The sequence below is a fragment of the Salvelinus namaycush genome, chromosome 4 (assembly GCF_016432855.1).
Source record: "Salvelinus namaycush isolate Seneca chromosome 4, SaNama_1.0, whole genome shotgun sequence".
Classification (NCBI taxonomy): Eukaryota; Metazoa; Chordata; class Actinopteri; order Salmoniformes; family Salmonidae; genus Salvelinus; species Salvelinus namaycush.
In genome coordinates, this window is record NC_052310.1 from 37,611,604 (window position 1) to 37,629,882 (window position 18,279).

Genomic DNA, 18,279 nt, shown 5'->3' on the forward strand with positions numbered 1-18,279 from the left:
ATTTCAATTATAGTATATAATTGTTCAAGTATCACAATGCCAATATGCAGTGCACATAGACATAGAATAACTATTATATTACTATGTTCTATGTAATTCTATTCCTAAGGTAGTGCAGTGGAAAGAGACTTTTTGAGGAGGGTAAATGTTGTTTCCAGTCACAGTAAGTGAGTCTTCTAATAGATACATACAATACAGTATGGGCCATTCGGGACAAGGAGGTTTTGCAATTTAAAATAAACCACTAGTTCAATCCGATAACGTAGAACCATTTTTAAGTTGGTGTTGATTGTTAATCAATAGCCATTCATTACACGTTAATTGTGACTATATTATGCATCAGCATGCTGGTTTGATTTTTACTACGGTGATTTTACGCTCCTCCAACGAAACCCTTTCTCCAGACATTGTTCGTTTTTTCAAACGCCCTGTCAGTTAGAGGGACTTAGTACGTCTGTGGTGTAAATGGAAGTTTTCCCTCGCCCGTCGATGTTGCCAAGATGCTGTTTCTATTATGCCACTGCTCCACTGTGGGTTACATGCTCATACTGCTCGAGTTCTTATACGTTAAACATAAACATTGTCACTACCAGGGGATCAGACCAAAGAAGAAGAATCATATTGAGTGTACCCCGTAAGGGTTCAGTTCAATTGACGTGGTCTGGGAGGCTTTGCCTGTTCCAGTCTTTCTTTTTCCATGGATCGGACATGATCAGCTTCTATCGAATAGCTACAGAAGAATGTCGTAGTTGAACATAATCCCCTTATTAGACTAAGATGACCGTGAGATTTGAGCAATCGTCTCAACATATGATTGTCTCGATCACTCCCATATGAAAAATGATCGCGGGGCAGTATTATTAGTTGTGTGGTTGAAACGGTCACCTAGTGGGGGATAGTGGTACATTTAAGGTGGTGCCATTAGTCTCAGCCTGGACATCTGGGAACATGTAGCATTGTCCACCTTAAAACCCGAAGGCCTAACAAAGTAAGGTGTAAATAGCCTAACCTAACTCCCCACAGTTTTATGTGGGACTGCTTACTAAACGTACATGTTACTAAATTAAGAGTAGTGTGAAGCCAAACATTCATACACTGTTGTACTAATTTTATTTTCAAGTGTGCAGGCACGACTTGTAGGCAGATATGCCAAAGCTTTTCTACCATTTGCATAGCCATTTCTAAGAACTTTGTGTGTGAATGTATGTTTCCTCTCTGTAGCGCATAGAACCACTGTTCCTTCTGTGAAAATACTATCATTTGTATACAAACATTTATTGTGATTATATATATAAAGGAATGTTTTTGGGGCGAAATCAAATATTAAATTATATGGGGGTAAATAAAAAAAATCTGATTTCCTGTGAAAAATAAGCGCGTTAGTTACGCCGATAGCGTCTCGAACCCTGCATTTTTGCATGCGCCTCTATTTACAGTTTAAAGCAGATTTTGTAGGAGAGCCAAACGCTAGGGTTTGGGTGGCTTACAGTATGTGCACATGCAAGCTTCAGGCAGTAGAATACCTTGATGTTCACCTGTGTTCTGATGATTGACAGAGGAGAGGCCTCATATAATCAGTGTAGCCCTGTCCTGCTTGCCTGTATGTGATGTCTAGGTTTGCTTTAAAAAAAAATACTGATTTCAAGACCTACGACTGTACAGATCATTTATTCCCAGTGTTATATGGATGCCATGATATTTTAGATTGTATGCAGTGACTTTTGGCATCCCGTAGATTGTCTTAAGAATATGTTCAAGTGCACAGGCTTTTCTTTAAGTGGATGATTTAATAAGTCAGTATCTATGCCCTCCTATGCTCCAATGTGGGTAAGTTTAGGTTTTCTGTGCTTTGTTATGTATATGGGAAAGGGATAAGGCCAAGGGGTTGGGGCATTGTGTGAGTCTGCCCTTAGCTATGTGAAAAGTCTTAAATACTGCTCTTCGACATGTCTTTTACATTGTCCTCACTACTGACGACTAGATGAAAAAGCTTGACTGGATGTTCAGTCTCCAGTGCTAGAAATGGCCATGTGATTGTGTTGATTGTTTGTAATGAATAGTCATTGATTTTAATGGAAACCCTGCTCAGTAGTTTATTTCTAAGTTCAACAATATTGTAGCCTAAATGTCATTCCCTTGATATAATTAAAAATGCATCTCCATTCCTGGTCGGGTGTTGCTTGCCTAACCCCCAAAAAATCTTTAATATGTTTGTACCATTGTGTTTACATGCTAGTTTATTGGATAACATTGTATGTAAGTATATTTACCTGTGTGTTTCAAACAGCATTGTGATAGAACGAGTGACCAATTACCACCAAGTACTTTTCCCATCAACTGGATAAGGATTAAAGCTCTCACAGATAATATTACTGTCTTATCTTTGTAGCAACATTTAGTATTGTAGTGTCCATTTTTGAGAAAACAAAATCTATGACCACTCTCCTCTTTGTGTTTCGATTTTGAACATGTTCTGTAAGATTTGTATGGGGACTAAATAAATACACTTGCAACTAGCCTGGGTCTCAGTGGAAGCCTTGTACTGTACCTATTCAAACTGTTCTGTGTATTGAAACATGTTGCTTTAACTGCTTTGATAAATAAATTCCTTCCAGTACTCTCTAGTGGGTTTCATCCTTCATCCACATTGAGATTATTAGTTGCCCTTAACCACTGATGCAAGGTATTATTTCAAGCCTCCCTAATGGTTTAGGATAGGGGTTGTGTAACCTGATTCTTGATCTGTGGTAAAGGGCACGGCCTACCTTGTGGCTCTGTGCTGCATGTGTAGCTCTCAACTGGCACCAGGGGGTGGAACAGAGGCATGGGATGAGAAAGGGACACAATCCCACACGGAACAGAATGCATTACTAGATAAAAACCAAAGTATATTGTTTAGAACTGTAACCATCCCGAGAGGCTGAGACAGTTACCCTTGTGTGTAGGGATTCTGGTTTAGTCTAAGAAGGGAGAAAGGATGAGAGTGTCTGAGGATTAGAGGAGTGTATTATGCAGACAAGTAAGCATTAGTGTCGTGATCTATCAACTGTTGCACAGAATACATACTAAGCCTGTGTTTACTCATTAAAGGGCTTGTTTTATACAATTTGTGTACACTTCCAACTCCAGAAAAACAAAGATTGTACATTAAAGTGTCTTTCATTGTCTGTCCTTGCCAGGTGCACCCTCATCAGGGCAGAGTGAAGTAACATAGCCCCTCAACAGAGATCTCTGCTCTCCTCTCTCAGGAGTCGCCACCTTCTCCCAGTCCCTGGCCATCCAGGATGTCCACCACAGGTTTTCCAGCAGTTTCCAGCAGGGGGCTCCACTCAGGGGCCTCTATGGCTTCCAGTAGCACAGCCAGCTCAGCCTCCAGCTTCTGGACTGTGTCCTCTACATGCTGCAGGGGACATATAGGGGACAGACAGGGTCATTATCAGCTCAACTCACATTGATTCCTAGGTCCTACTCCTAGAACCTAGACCCATCTGAGTGCAGATCTGAAAGAATTGGATAGTAAGCGATATGGCATAAATGTAATGTAGCCTATCAAGGTGATGCTATTACATAAGGGATAAACACTGACGTTCTGTACATTGCCTTGGAAATAATGGACGACGCAGAGTTCTTTGCAGAGTTAATTTTTCTAAGGTAATGTACAGAATGGAGGCGTTTATCCCGCTTATACCACCGTTTCCAAAGAAAACAATATGAAAGCGCACATTTACCAGCAGAAAATATAATTTTTCGCCTTATATTTTTGTTTTTATAAGCAAGTTCCTACTTTCTCATCTTCTGGTTGCTAGAGATGCGACACAGTCGTTTGTTCCATATTAGTTCGATATTTACAGACCAAGAGTGCAAAGCTGTCATCAAGGCAAAGGGTGGCTACTTTGAAGAATTCTGATTTGGTTACTACATGATTCCATATGTAATATTTCATCATTTTGATGTCTTCACTATTATTCTACAATGTAGATAATAGTAAAAATAAAGAAAAACCCTGGAAGGAGTAGGTGTGTCTAAACTTTTGACTGGTACTGTAGATTCTCAGATGCACTCAATACTCATTCAACAGCAATACTCCCTGGGCGGTGTGAACCAATACTTTTTTGTAACTGAGTGATTTCCACTGCTGAGTGGTTTGGATGGGCATTGTTAGTACAAAAAACGTTTCCTTTAAAGGAAATAGTGCAGATTATTTTAGTGTCACCATAAAAAAAATGTTTTATACAAGGTAGTAATGTAACAAACCACTGGGAAATCTCCCAAATTCCTTGGATGATTGAATGTCTGCCCTGGAAATTGGGAAATGTGAAACTATTTCTAAATAAGGCTAGATTTATTTGTGTGTGAGATACAAAGAAAGATAGGTCACATTTGAAGCAAAGTATATATGTTATGGTTTATTGAAGCCTGCATAAATGCTTAACAAATAATTTATAAGAATTAGAATATCATTATAAAGTGTAGCCACAAAAGGCTACATTTTTGGAAAAGCACCATGTTATATCCCCCTCATATAGTATGACATTTGGTTCTGATTTAAATTTGACAGTGGATTTAGAAGTGGATATAAAAATAATCTTCACTTGAACTTGATTGGTCAACTCCCTCAGCCCACCTGCAGCAATTTACATACTTTGTATCCTTTTGGGTCACTGAAGGTCAGTGTTGTGGCACTAACTTGGCCCACTCAGAGGGCTGTAAGGAAAGTCAAAATCAGTCACACAAGATATGGGATAAAAGGCAGGAATTCAGTTGGTGAGGGATGAATATTGCACCGTTCCTGTTAGTAGAGACCTTGAAGAGTAGGAATATGTAAATAAATTGTTCTACCAGGCAGTTGATATGTCATTAAAAAGTACGCTGGACTAAGAATAGGGTACAAACATTTTTTATAACAAATACTTATTTTGGTGAAAAATATGATTGGATTGTTGACAACAAATGGGTTGAACCACATTTCATGCCCGTGGGATCAATTAATCAATATTCAGATGAAAGGTCACCTATAAAATAAGGCCTATAATAGTAATTAAAAACTGCTCTTTGTCATTCATTATCTCAAAATGTAGTCTGAACATGTGGAAACATGATGGAAGAACCTGGATCAGGGTTGGGCGACTTTGATGGGGGTGGGGGCACAGTGGCTAGCGAGTCTGCGTACCCACATCTATGCCATTGAGCAAAGAGAAAATGTTGCAGTTTTAAAGCGAGTTTGATGCAATTCTTTTGCCATGGGGCAGAGTGAAGATTTTGCAATTTCGTAACTAATTTCATGCAATTCTACTCATTTAAAATGTGCCGTTTTAGAGCTAATTTCCATTCATTCTAAACATTTTGCCATAAAGTGGAGAGAAATGTTTGCAGTTAAGCAAATTTCCTGCAATTCTACACATTTTGCCATTAGGCATAGAAAACATTTAGCCATTTTAAAGCAAGTTTGATGCAGTTCTACACATGTTGCCATGTGGCAGAGGGAAGATTTTGCAATTTTTAAACTCATTTCATGCAATTCTACTCATTTAAAATGAGCCGTTTTAGAGCTAATTTCCATTCATTCTAAACATTTTGCCATAAAGTGGAGAGAAATGTTTGCAGTTAAGCAAATTTCCTGCAATTCTACGCATTTGCCCTGACTAATATGATATCTGAGTGAGAGTGACTTACAAAATCAATGGGGTCCCCGGGTCCATAATTCGACCATGATTACCACATGTTTTTACCACACGTTTGGATAGCTGGCTAGACGAATTTACCAATCTAAAAATGTTTGGCTGGCATGGACTCATTCAGTGACTGTCAGTGACTTACAAAACACGAGAGAAACTGCTGATGCACAACCAAATGTCAAAATGCATTGTCTATTCTAACTCGCAACATTAAGTTGAGACCCTGACTGAGTTCCTAATTTTTATTGAATTTTGGGGGGAAATTGATCTGTGTGCCTACAAACGGGGGCTTTGGGCCGCTAGTTGGCCATCCCTGACCTAGATAATTTCAAATTCAAGAAAACCATATTATGTAATTGAATATTCATATTTGGACACACAACATTACCATAATATGTTCAAATTTGAAATCAGTCCTTGTTTACCAATTCTTACCTATGAAAGCCATTGAAGCAGACCTAAAGTAATTAATGTTCTTTTTTTGAGATGAGTAAAAATCCCATGCAAATTGCCATTCTAATGTGACTTCTCAACCACCTGGTAGAGCTCTGTAATTGACTAATTAAACATAAACTTGAAAAAATTATATTTCCAGTTCTTATTTGAGTTAGGAATGTAAGGTCAAATCATTTTTTCAACATGTTTTTCAAGAAGAGACAGTTAAAGGGATTATGGGTTTATGAAGGCTTGTAACGGCAGCCTTCCTCCTCTTCACGAGAAGAGAAGGTGTAGCAAGGATCGGACCAACACGCAGCGTAGCCAGTGCTCAACATGTTTAATTACGAAACTGTGAACACTTACAAATAACAAAATAATAAATGTGGCAAACCGATACAGTCCTAGCTGGTGCAGAGAAAACACAAAGACAGGAAACAACCACCCACAATCCCCAACACAAAACAAGCCACCTAAATACGATTCCCAATCAGAGACAACACAAAACACCTGCTTCTGATTGGGAACCATATTAGGCCAAACATAGAAACAGACAAACTAGACACACAACATAGAATGCCCACCCAGCTCACATCCTGACCAACACTAAAACAAGCAAAACACACAAGAACTATGGTCAGAACGTGACAAGGCTTTACAACTCCATCATACTATTTGGTTATAGTGTGACAGAAAGAGACCGTGAAAAGCATTGCGTCTTACTCTACCTTCTCCACTACATCCAGTCTGTCATGAAGAGTACTGTGGTCCTGACAGGCACTCGACCGGACAGCTCTGGGTTGGAGCTCAGACTCAGGTCCTGATGGAAAACATAGAGAAAACATTATTTCTAACAGTATTTCTGATATTATCTTTACATTACAATACCTCAGTATCCTACATAGAGCCTAGATTATAGGATACATTGTATGGACCCCAATACCCAGCACAGCAAAATTCTCAAATACTCCCTCGGCCTGAGAATACACAGTGTATTTTTGTCTACTATCTCTATCCACAGCTTGAGTTCCATTATAAATCTTCATCCAGCTAATCTCTAAAGGTCACCAAAACAAGTATTTCTTGTCTCCTCTCCTGCTCCTTCCTCTCTCTCTCTCCCTCTGACTGGTTCACAGCCCGTTCCAAGTGTTTTCTATTACCTCTACATCTCTGCTCTGCAGGCAGCCTGCAGCCCAGCCTTCCAGTTCACCACAACCTCTGACCACATGCCATTCTGTTGACATCACACTGCCACAAACTGAGTTGGGATCAGTTCACCCTCACTCTCATCAGTACGTGACCCAGTTTGTTTAGAAGAGATGCCGCTGATCCAGGGTTAGCATTAAGGAGCAGCATCACTGCCTGTGTTTTACCTTGCTGCCTTTAGGCTTGGTAGTCTACTACTAGAAATGGCATAGCTTTGATGCAACCCTTTGTCTGGAAGGGAAGGCGGTCTCACTTTGAATCAACCTTGAACCTTTATGGGTTGGGTGTGGTGAAGAAACCTCCATATACATTGTTCCACCAGGTTTTTTCTCTTTGTCATCCAGGTTTCATGGTTCCAATTAACCACCCAGACCCTTTTGAAGAGCCCCCTATTTTCTCTGTGAGCTGAAGCTCTGGTCTATGCCGATGAATGTGGCTGGGATGTGCGGTCCGTATGTCTGTGAAGACAAGTTTCTTCTTAATAATTAGTGGAGCATAGACCATGCATAATCTATTGCATGGTGTCCTTTCTATTCTCTTCAGCCACACTTCCTGTTGCATCTGGTTTCCATCACATCACAGAACTGTTTAACATAGGTCTTTAAGCTAGACATTTCTTACTTACTATATATTGTCCCAAGCCCTTGTGCACGCTGAAGGGTATTACAAACACAAGACAAAGACATTTACATACAACATACTGTATACTGCATACAGAGATACTGGATATAATGACGAGATGCCTATGTCTCCGCTCTAACAATGGGATTCGTAGTCCACTTAGCGGAACGGCAAGCTCTCAAGCGCTCGCCTTTTACTCTCTTTGGATAGGTGGATACATCTTGTTATTTGAATACTATTTTGAACATTCGATGATGGGTGTTGACGTCAACCGCGTGTATTCAATGGAACGTGAGATGCTATGCTAGTCTCATGAATATGCATAGACCGTCTCCGATATAAAGTGTGTTTTCTCTAAGTTGCCGCGATGTCACGTGCATCACACTTTTATCAGTACACTCTTAACAGCCTAAGCAGTACGAAACTTCTACTTGATAAAATAAGCCTCGTATCAAAATAGCAATACATGTTTATCTTGACTAAATTCTTCTTGCCCATCCATACAAACACTGCTCACTTGCTTAATAACTAATGATCTTCTGAACGTGGAGAGATTGTAGGCGGAGTAAACCCCCTCGCTTCGCCTCTTCTTCTCTGATATATAGCAGTCTATTAGGTGTTGAATTTGGCCCCATAGTTCTAGTTGTCTATTCCCTGCCTGTCAGAAAATTAACACAAGATAAGGACCATTTATTTTCCCGGCATCATGACTGTACAATTTTATAAGCTCCATTACAACACCACAGATCATATCTAGGACACAAGCCAAGGAAACCCAAGGGATGATTGTAAGATAGAGCTCCTCTTTAGATTTCTCTCAATAAACATGCCAGGTGTCTCTGCATCAGTACTACAGCATGTACACAGACATAAGCACCCATCATTTTCAGTCAATTCAATTCATCTGAGTGTATGAGCCAGTTGGCAAACAACAATAGCAAAGGACTTTTTTTTCTTAGGAAGACGTGTCACGCGTGAGCATCGATTGATCACATTCTGTGAAAGATGCGTGTTTAGCACGTGACACAGTGTGTGCACGCACGCACATTCGGTGCACACACAAACAAACACGCGCACACAAACAGCGAACGCACACACACACACACACAGTGGATGCTGTCTCAGTTCGATAGTTATGTGGCGTATGTAACCTGAACATGGTGGTTTGCTGTTGAATGCCAGAATTCCGTGCTCTGCCAGTTTAAACAGCCTGTGCTGCTCCTAGTTTGGTTATCAACATGGAGGGGAACCAAAAGACCCTAAGACTGCAGCTGAAGATTGTCAGGGAAGTGTGTGGGTTACTGGTGTAACCCTGTTTCGAGCCAATTGTAATTTTCCAAGGTCCCTCTTTGTGGCACCTGACCACACGACTGAACCAGTGGAGGCTCCTCAGAGGAGGAAGGGGAGTACTATCTATGTGTTGAGAAGCTTGGTGAGTTGGTGACATGATTAGATAGAGGTTGAAAAGTGTTAGTTGAACATTTTTGGGGGGATATTATTCAATTCAAATTAGTTTCTTCAAATTACAGGAGACGGAGGAGGTATATTATACATTGTGTTCTTGGTTTTAGAACTTTATTTTTGTGTCCAGCTAATGCAATTTATTTCAATTTGCCTTGCTATCTTTAGGAGCAAGTAGCAGTAGCTAGCTACTTGCAACTGAAGAAGCGAATTAAAAGCGAGGGTTGACCTCTGCCTGAAATCAGTTTCATGAAGAATGATGAAAAGGTGAGGGCGTTCAACACCACCTGGTATCAAAAGTATAACAGTAGCTGGTTAACAGGGAGCCTCTCATCAAGCCGCCTGTATTTCTGGCCTTGCCTGCTTTTTGGAAAGTCATCCTTGGGCAAAAGAGGGGTACAGTGACCTGAAGAACATCGATCGTTCAGCTATACGCCAAAACAAAAGCAGACAGCATATAAACGCCCACATCAGATTCAAGCTTCTGGGAAAAAGACAAGACGAGAGGGATAGTTCCGCTAACAAGTGCAACTCCAAGGTAATTTTACATTATGAGGAACTTGAACCTTTCCACCTTCTCCACTTTGACGGAACCGCAGTGGTGAAGGTGGAGCGCTTCAAATTCCTCGGCGTACACATCACAACAACAGTGCCTCTTCAACCTCAGGAGACTGAAGAAATTTGGCTTGGCCCCTAAAACCCTCACAAACTTTTACAGATGCACAATTGAGAGCATCCTGTCGGGTTGTATCACCGCCTGGTACGGCAACTGCACCGCCCGCAACCACAGGGCTCTCCAGAGGGTGGTGCGGTCTGCTCAATGCATCACCGGGGCAAACTACCTGGCCTCCAGGACACCTACAGCACCCGATGTCACAGGAAGGCCAAAAAGGTCATCAAGGACATCAACCACCCGATCCACGGCCTGTTCACCCCACTATTATCCAGAAGGCGAGGTCAGTACAGGTGCATCAAAGCTGGGACCGAGAGACTGAAAAACAGCTTCTACCTCAAGGCCATCAGACTGTTAAAAAAGCCATCACTAGACGAGTTCCACCCGGTTACACAACCCTGCACCTTAGAGGCTGCTGCCCTATATACATAGACTTGGAATCACTGGCCACTTTAATAATGGAACACTAATCACTTTAATAATGTTTACATAATGTTTACAGAGTGCTTTATTCATCTCATATGTATATACTGTATTCTATTCTACTGTATTTTAGTCAATGCCACTCCGACATTGCTCAATCTAATATTTATATATTTCTTAATTCCATTCTTTTACTTTTAGATGTGTGTATTGCTGTGAATCGTTTTTAGATACTACTGTACTGTTAGATACTACTGCACTGATGGAGCTAGGAACACAAGCATTTCGCTACACCCGCGATAACATCTGCTAAATATGTTTATGTGACCAATGAAATTTGATTTGATTTACTTGCTGAACATATGGAACTTTCTACTGTCTACTGGCTTTATCTGGGATATCGAAATCAATTCAATAGCTTCCATCGCATCATCCATTACAAGTTAGAATAAAGAGGCAGCACATTTTTTTGCGCGCGCTCAAGTAGGTTTTCCACTTTTCTCAGGTATTTATGTAGCGAAGATGATAACACATAACCACTCCGGACAGACACAAGCAAAAACTCATTACATAGATGTTGTAGCAGCCTAGGCTTCACCTTAACATTAGAGATCTGACATGCTGAATGGGATGAAAACGAGACTATTTTTCAGTCTGATCAACTGTAGGCTACTAATAAGAGCAGCTGCATACAGCCTATGTGCGCTGTCCATTTGGTCAGGGTAACTAATTGGTAACTTTATGTATTTATAATCCATTTGTGTGTCGGGAGCAAATGTGAATGTGATCAAATTTGCTCAGCCCTGTGAGTTCTATTGTCTATCAGTTGTTGTCTATGTGTCTGGGTAGAGGAAATCCCCCTCCTAATCTAGTCTAAATATAATTCATATGAACAAGTATAAGGTTGCTGCAGATTGACAGGATTTGTATCTGCTATTTGTATTTACAGCTAAGTCCCCTCCTGTTCCCTGATTAAGAGGTGATGACCACTCCACTACCATTGTCAACTCTCTCCTGACATGAACTGTAGCCACGTCTCATGTGCCTGCTCATCCACTGGCACATTGAATGTTTCCTCTCCAAGCACTGTGACCTATCAATTTTCTCTCATTACTGTATGTAGAGTCAATCACGTACACAAACACAATCACATTATTACACATCAATGATTTGACTCCTTGCTTGGACTAACTCATTCTTAGCTCTTTTGTCTAACTGTTTAGTGTGTTGTGCTATTGTTTTTTGTCTTCCCAGTCAAATCCTGTCCTGCACTGAAGTCAAGCCTCTGAACACCTCAACTCATGCCTCATACCCTCATTCAATCACTGCTGTGATCCCTTCCAAACACTGTGTAAGTAGCTCTCTCATTCCCATTCCCTATAATATTGTACTATAAATGTCTTTATTAAATGCTTTAGGTTAAAATAATTACTGTTTCCCGATTTTTGAAACACACTTTGACGTCTCCGTGCGTTACGCGCTTATACCGTGGGTCTCCCATCCTCCTCAATTTTTCAAGTCACCAGCCTCATCTGGCATGAACAGTAGTCCAGGTGCCACAAAACTAGGGCCTGTAGGAACTGCCTTGTTGATAGTGTTGTTAAGAAGGCAGAGCAGCCCTTCACTATGGACAGGCTTCTCCTCATCTTAGCTACTGTTGTACCAACATGTTCTGACCATGACAGTTTACAATCCAGTACAAAACCTTTCAGTAGAGAATCGATTCAAAACCTTTCAGTAGAGAATCGATTCAAAACCTTTCAGTAGAGAATCGATTCATCTGGTTTAGTTGTCTCTATGGGCCAAGCCTGTGGAAGGAAATAAAGCAGTTTGGTCACTTCAACTTGCTCAATTTCCAAATACAATGCTTTTAGTTTTTGAAGTATTTAGGACTCAGTTATTCCTTGGCACTCATTTTGAAACTAACTGCAGCACTTTGTTAAGTGTTGCAGGGATTTCACTCGCTGTAGTAGCTGACCCGTATAGTGTTGAGTCATCCGCATACATAGACACACTGGCTTTACTCAAAGCCAGTGGCATAAGCCATGATTTACATTTTTTATTACAGGAAAATAGCTTCAAACTGGAAGATTTTATCTCAGCCTCATGGCAAAATGTATAAAATAGCATGAGATAAGCTATAAAACCATAGAATTCTGAATTAGAATACTAGTAATTTAATAGGATCTCTATGTATAAAACTGCACATTTTTCTCACTGCCCCATGGCAACAGTTTCGTGAGGGGCCACAGGAAACTGTGCTACGCCACTGGTGTGTGTGTGTGTGTGTGTGTGTGTGTGTGTGTGTGTGTGTGTGTGTGTGTGTGTGTGTGTGTGTGTGTGTGTGTGTGTGTGTGTGTGTGTGTGTGTGTGTGTGTGTGTGTGTGTGTGTGTGTGTGTGTGTGCGTACAGTATGTATTGGACAAAGGCAGATGATGACATGCCTGATGAAGTGCACACTCATATGTGTATTATGTCACAGCTGCACCAGGAGAAATACTGACCCACACACTCAGAGGCCATAGAAAAGGAAAACACAACAGCCCACAAGAGTCTGATCTAACACCCTCCGCCCTGGGAGACAGGTTTGGAAGATGGTGTGTGTGTGTTGGCCTGTCTCTGTGTGTCTGTGTCTCTGTGGGGTGTTCATATTCACATGTGTGTTTGCTCTGGCCACAGGAGACAGGGCAAGAAGTGCAGTGGAGTGAATACTGACGAATACAGCCTGAGCCCGAGCATTAGGTCAGTTTGTACCACAACACCAGTGGTCCCACAAACCAGAGCTTGCCTAATACAGACCCGCCCATGGAAAAGAGACTAACAAGCTGTTAGTCAGATCTCCAGAGTATTTCCTGAATCAATATTGGGTTGGCAGAGAGAGCAAGAACTAGTGTGTGGTTCCATGTGTTGGCCATTCCTTGTGTATGAAGTCACACTCAAGCCCAATCATCTCTGGTTTCTCATAAGTCCTCAAAGAGTAGGATATGGAGGGGGGGCTAAAATGTTTACGATTTTCGTTGAGCAGTAAACAAGATTGGAATGATAGATAAACATTAGACATATAAGGATAAAATAGAAGATTTTTGTAGAAAATGCAATACTGATGAGGACTACATGGAGAAAGGTCAATGCTGCATTAAAAATAAGAAACAGATGTTTTAACCTCATGAGTATAATCTCTCTCTCTCTATACAGTACCAGTCAGAGGTTTGGACACACCTACTTTTTCCAAATTTGTACTATTTTCTACATTGTAGAATAATAGTGAAGACATCACAACTATGAAATAACACATATGGAATCTTGTAGTAACCAAAAAAGTGTTAAACACCTCAACTACCTCGACTAAGGAAGACCTCAATTACCTCGACTAACCGATGCCCATGCACATTGACTCTGTACCGGTACCCCCCTGTGTATAGTCTCGCTATTGTTATTTTACTGCTGCTCTTTAATTACTTGTTACTTTTATTTCTTATTCATATTTTTTTTAACTGCATTGTTGGTTAGGGGCTCGTAAGTAAGCATTTCACTGTAAGGTCTACACTTGTTGTATTCGTCGCATGTGACTAATACAATTTGATTTGATTTTAAACTAATTAAAATATATTTTATAATTGAGATTCTTCAAAGTAGCCACTCTTTGCCTTGATGCCAGCTTTGCACACTCTTGGCATTCTCTCAACCAGCTTCATGAGGTAGTCACCTGGAATACATTTAAATTAATAACAGGTGTGTTAATTTGTGGAATATCTTTCCTTCTTAATGTGTTTGAGCCAATCAGTTGTGTTGTGACAAGGTAGGGGTGGTATACAGAAGATAGCCCTATTTGGTAAAAGACCAAGTCCATATTATGGCAGCTCAAATAAGCAAAGAGAAATGACTGTCCATCATTGCTTTAAGACCTTAAGGTCAGTTAATTCAAAAAATGTCAAGAGCTTTGAAAGTGTCTTCAAGTGCAGTCGCAAAAAACCTTAAGCGCTGTGATGAAACTGGCTCTCATGAGAACCGCCACAGGAAAGGAAGAACCAGAGTTACCTCTGCTGCAGAGGATAAATTCATTAGAGCTAATTGCACCTCAGATTGCAGCCCAAACAAATGCTTCACAGAGTTCAAGTAACAGACAAATCTCAACATCAACTATTCAGAGGAGACTGTGTGAATCAGGCCTTCATGGTCGAATTCCTGCAAAGAAACCACTACTAAACGACACAAATAAGAAGAGACTTGCTTGGGCCAAGAAACACGAGCAATGGACATTAGACTGTCCTTGTGTCTGATGAGTCCAAATTTGATATTTTTGGTTCCAACCTCCGTGTCTTTGTGAGATGCAGAGGAGGTGAACGGATGATCTCTGCATGTGTGATTCCCACAATGAATCATGGAGGAGGAGGTGTGATGGTGTGGGGGTGCTTTACTGGTGACACTGTGATTTATTTAGAATTCAAGGCACACTTAACCAGCATGGCTACCACAGCATTCTGCAGCAATACGCCATCCAATCTGGTTTGCGCTTAGTGAGACTATCATTTGTTTTTCAACAGGACAATGACACAACACACCTGCTGGCTGTGTAAGGGCTATTTGACCAATACGGATAGTAATGGAGTGCTGCATCAGATGACCAGGCCTCCACAATCAACCGACATCAACTCAATTGAGATGGTTTGGGATGAGTTGGACTGCAGAGTGAAGGAAAAGCAGCCAACTAGTGCTCAGCGTATGTGGGAACTCCTTCAAAACTGTTGGAAAAGCATTCCAGGTGAAGCTGGTTGAGAGAATGCCAAGAGTGTGCAAAGCTGTCATCAAGGCAAATGGTGGCTATTTGAAGAATCTCAAATATATTTTGATTTGTTTAACACTTTTTTGGTTACTACATGATTCTATGTGTTATTTCATAGTTGTGATTTCTTCACTATTATTCTACAATGTAGAAAATAGTCAAAATAAAGAAAAAACCCTTGAATGAGTAGGTGTGTCCAAACCTTTGACTGTTTATATATATACTTTAAATATCTATCTATATCTATATATATATATATATATATATATATCATGCACACACACACACACACACACACACATGTTCATCCACACACACACACATGTTCATCCAACTGTCACCCACGCACACACACATCCTGTAACCTATATGCTCATTGACAGATCCTGAATGACCAATATGGATATTCCTTGAAGAATCAGCCCATTTTACCGTGGAAAGATCTCCAATTCATGTAAGGTTAGACATCACAAGGAACTATTCAACTCCACTGCATAGTGAGTACTGTTCATCGCTACACTGCTACAAAGTCACTTAGAAAATAGCACTTCTATCAAACAACTTAGAACAGAATCTAACAGAATGAACCACACATCTATTTATGGTTTGTTTACACATTTTCTGTGCCCCCTGCTCTTTCCCCTATGACCTCTAACCCCAGCCACACCGAATCACATATCTTACCTGCTGCTGTGTAGCCAATGAGGAGGAGCAGAAGTCCAAGTGAGATGGTGGCGGGGCGGGTCATGGCGGAGGAGAGGAGCTGGAGGGTAAGAGTAGAGTCTGTAACTGGTGCTTGCAATGAGAGAAATATGGGGAAGAAAGAAAGAGAAAGAAATACTCACAGTGTATTCAGTGCCCAAAAATCTCCTGAATGCTAACCTAGACTGTATGCAATTTTTTCCTTCCTTCCTTCTCTCTCTCTCTCTCTCCTCCCTCACTCTTTGCCCTGCACTCACTCTCGCTCCCTTGGTTGCGCCCAGTTTCCTAATGAAAACATTAGGTGCAGAACAAAAGGCCTCTATCTGGGAGGAGGCTGAGGCTGAGGGGTGAACGAAGGGGTGGGGTTATTTGTAGGGTGGGACTCCTCAGCAGAGCTTAACTCCTATAGCTCTTTTCAGGGAAGGTAATTCCAACACGGATAACATTTAATATGAAGGGCATGAAGATAGGGTTGTAATCATTGTGGAACGGTATGGTGTGTAATGACACACCGGGTCAATTCAGCATGAAGGAAACATATCCTTTATAATCTGTAGGAATGCTTGTAGTTACAGCTGCCTTAATTGATTTTGTAAAAAAAAAAAATGGTGTACTGTCACATGCACGTGCACACACTCGCATGAACGCAGGCACACGCACACTGCGGAGGCTCTTACGTAGTGAACATGGTTATCTCCATTAAGCATTAAAGCTTGACTTTCTTTGGCTCCATCGGGGGCTGACTGTCTGGCCTCGTAAGCAGCTCTGAAGAGGAGAACTAAGCAGGGTGGGAAAGAAGTGGAGGAAAAGTGGGGGGATGGTGGGTTCGACCAGAGATCATTGATATGACTGTCGAGAGAGAGAGAGAGAGAGAGAGAGGCATGAAGATGGCTGGTTGTGGAACATGTTATTACCGCATACCACTAACAAACCAACAACTCAACAACAGAGAAAAGAGGCAGTCAAGAGACGCCTGACAACCAAGGGAACAGAGAGAGGGAGGGGTGGGTGCAGGGATAATATCTCTCTCTCTCTCTCTCTCTTGCAAGGAGAGTTGTATGGGAAGCACAGCCAGGTCCCCTGATAGCCTTTCCAGGAACAACAGTGGTTGGCCTGCCAAGAGGGTCATCATCAGATAGACAGGAAGTTGTGCTGAATGGAACAGAGCCTCCCCGCCATCTAAGCCTCAATGCTCCAGGGTAGGGGGTGGCCGAGTGCTACACAGCCCATTAGAAAGGACCTTTGGTGGCGGAACGGGGCCAGCTTGCACCCACGCCCAGTTTCTTAGTTCATGCCCCATCTCCTAGCATTCTACAGACCCTACAAAACACCATTGTCCTGCCAAAAGATTAGGTCAGCTCTGGATACCGGTTAACTCGTTGGCAGAGACATCCCTCCCTGTCACTAACAAAGGGGTTAGGGTTCAATCTGATGTGTGTGTGTGAGCCTGCTTGCGCGTGTGTGTTTTTGTGTCAATGGGATTGTGTACGTCAACGATGACCTTTGCCTCTGGTTTATCTCTTCTCTCAGAGTTCAGTCAGTCCCACTGATTCCTAGATTCACATATTGTAAACATCAAATATTACATTCTTTACTAGATAGTGTATGTTGCTATCTTAATCACAATGAGGAGATAGAGTTTTAGTCGAGTGAGTGTATTAGCACAAAAAATTTGCTAATGTGAGCATTTAGACAGCTGTACTATCTGAAATGAGTCAAAGGTCAGATTTTGTTGATCCTTCACTGACTGTGGGGAACAGTGTAGGGGACATCTTCATCCTAGTTTAGAGATCAGAGGTGGAGGAAGCTTCTACATACCTTCTTATCCTGACTGAATAGGATCTCCCTGCTTAGAAAGTCATTGCTCTCTCTCTCTCGCGCTCTCTCATCTCTGATCCTCCTAGTGTCTCTATCTCGACTAACTGCCTAAGATCCCAGATCATTGTTCCCTAGATAAACTGTAAGTCTGTATCTATCCCCTTACAGCGTCTGATTACCAACACGCCACAGACCTGGAGGTTTATTCCAGGTCTGGGACCGGAATAGAGACAAGGGGAGGGAGGGGCCAGGGCTGGAGGCAAGCTGGGCTGGAGGGCTGGGCGGCGGGCGGGCATGTGCCTCTGCGTAATCCCCCCTTAAATAGCCCCAGGAAGGGATCCAGGGCAGTGCAGTTAACACCGTGGGAGCGCTCTGAGCCGACACACTGTCCCACACACTCCTGGACGCGCAACACAGGAGAGGAGGGAGAGGACTTTTCGAGACTTATCCAGAGTGGATCCTGGGACTATAGCTGAAAAAGT

General features: G+C 41.6%; 1 protein-coding gene across 2 annotated transcripts; it reads right to left on the minus strand.

The window, feature by feature from the left end:
• Positions 1 to 999: 999 nt before the first annotated feature.
• On the minus strand, positions 1,000 to 17,994 carry LOC120046495 (placenta-specific protein 9-like). Of its 2 annotated transcripts, none has more exons than XM_038991780.1 (4): positions 17,798 to 17,994; positions 15,962 to 16,040; positions 6,839 to 6,930; positions 1,000 to 3,400 (listed from the first exon to the last, which is right to left on the minus strand). In XM_038991780.1, the coding sequence occupies exons 2-4, from the start codon at positions 16,023 to 16,025 to the stop codon at positions 3,245 to 3,247; spliced, it is 312 nt and encodes a 103-aa protein (XP_038847708.1). In that variant the 5' UTR covers positions 16,026 to 16,040; positions 17,798 to 17,994; the 3' UTR covers positions 1,000 to 3,244. The 2 variants fall into 2 exon arrangements, with proteins under 2 accessions (XP_038847708.1, XP_038847707.1); XM_038991779.1 differs by lacking the exon at positions 17,798 to 17,994 and adding an exon at positions 16,123 to 16,251.
• Positions 17,995 to 18,279: the final 285 nt, after the last annotated feature.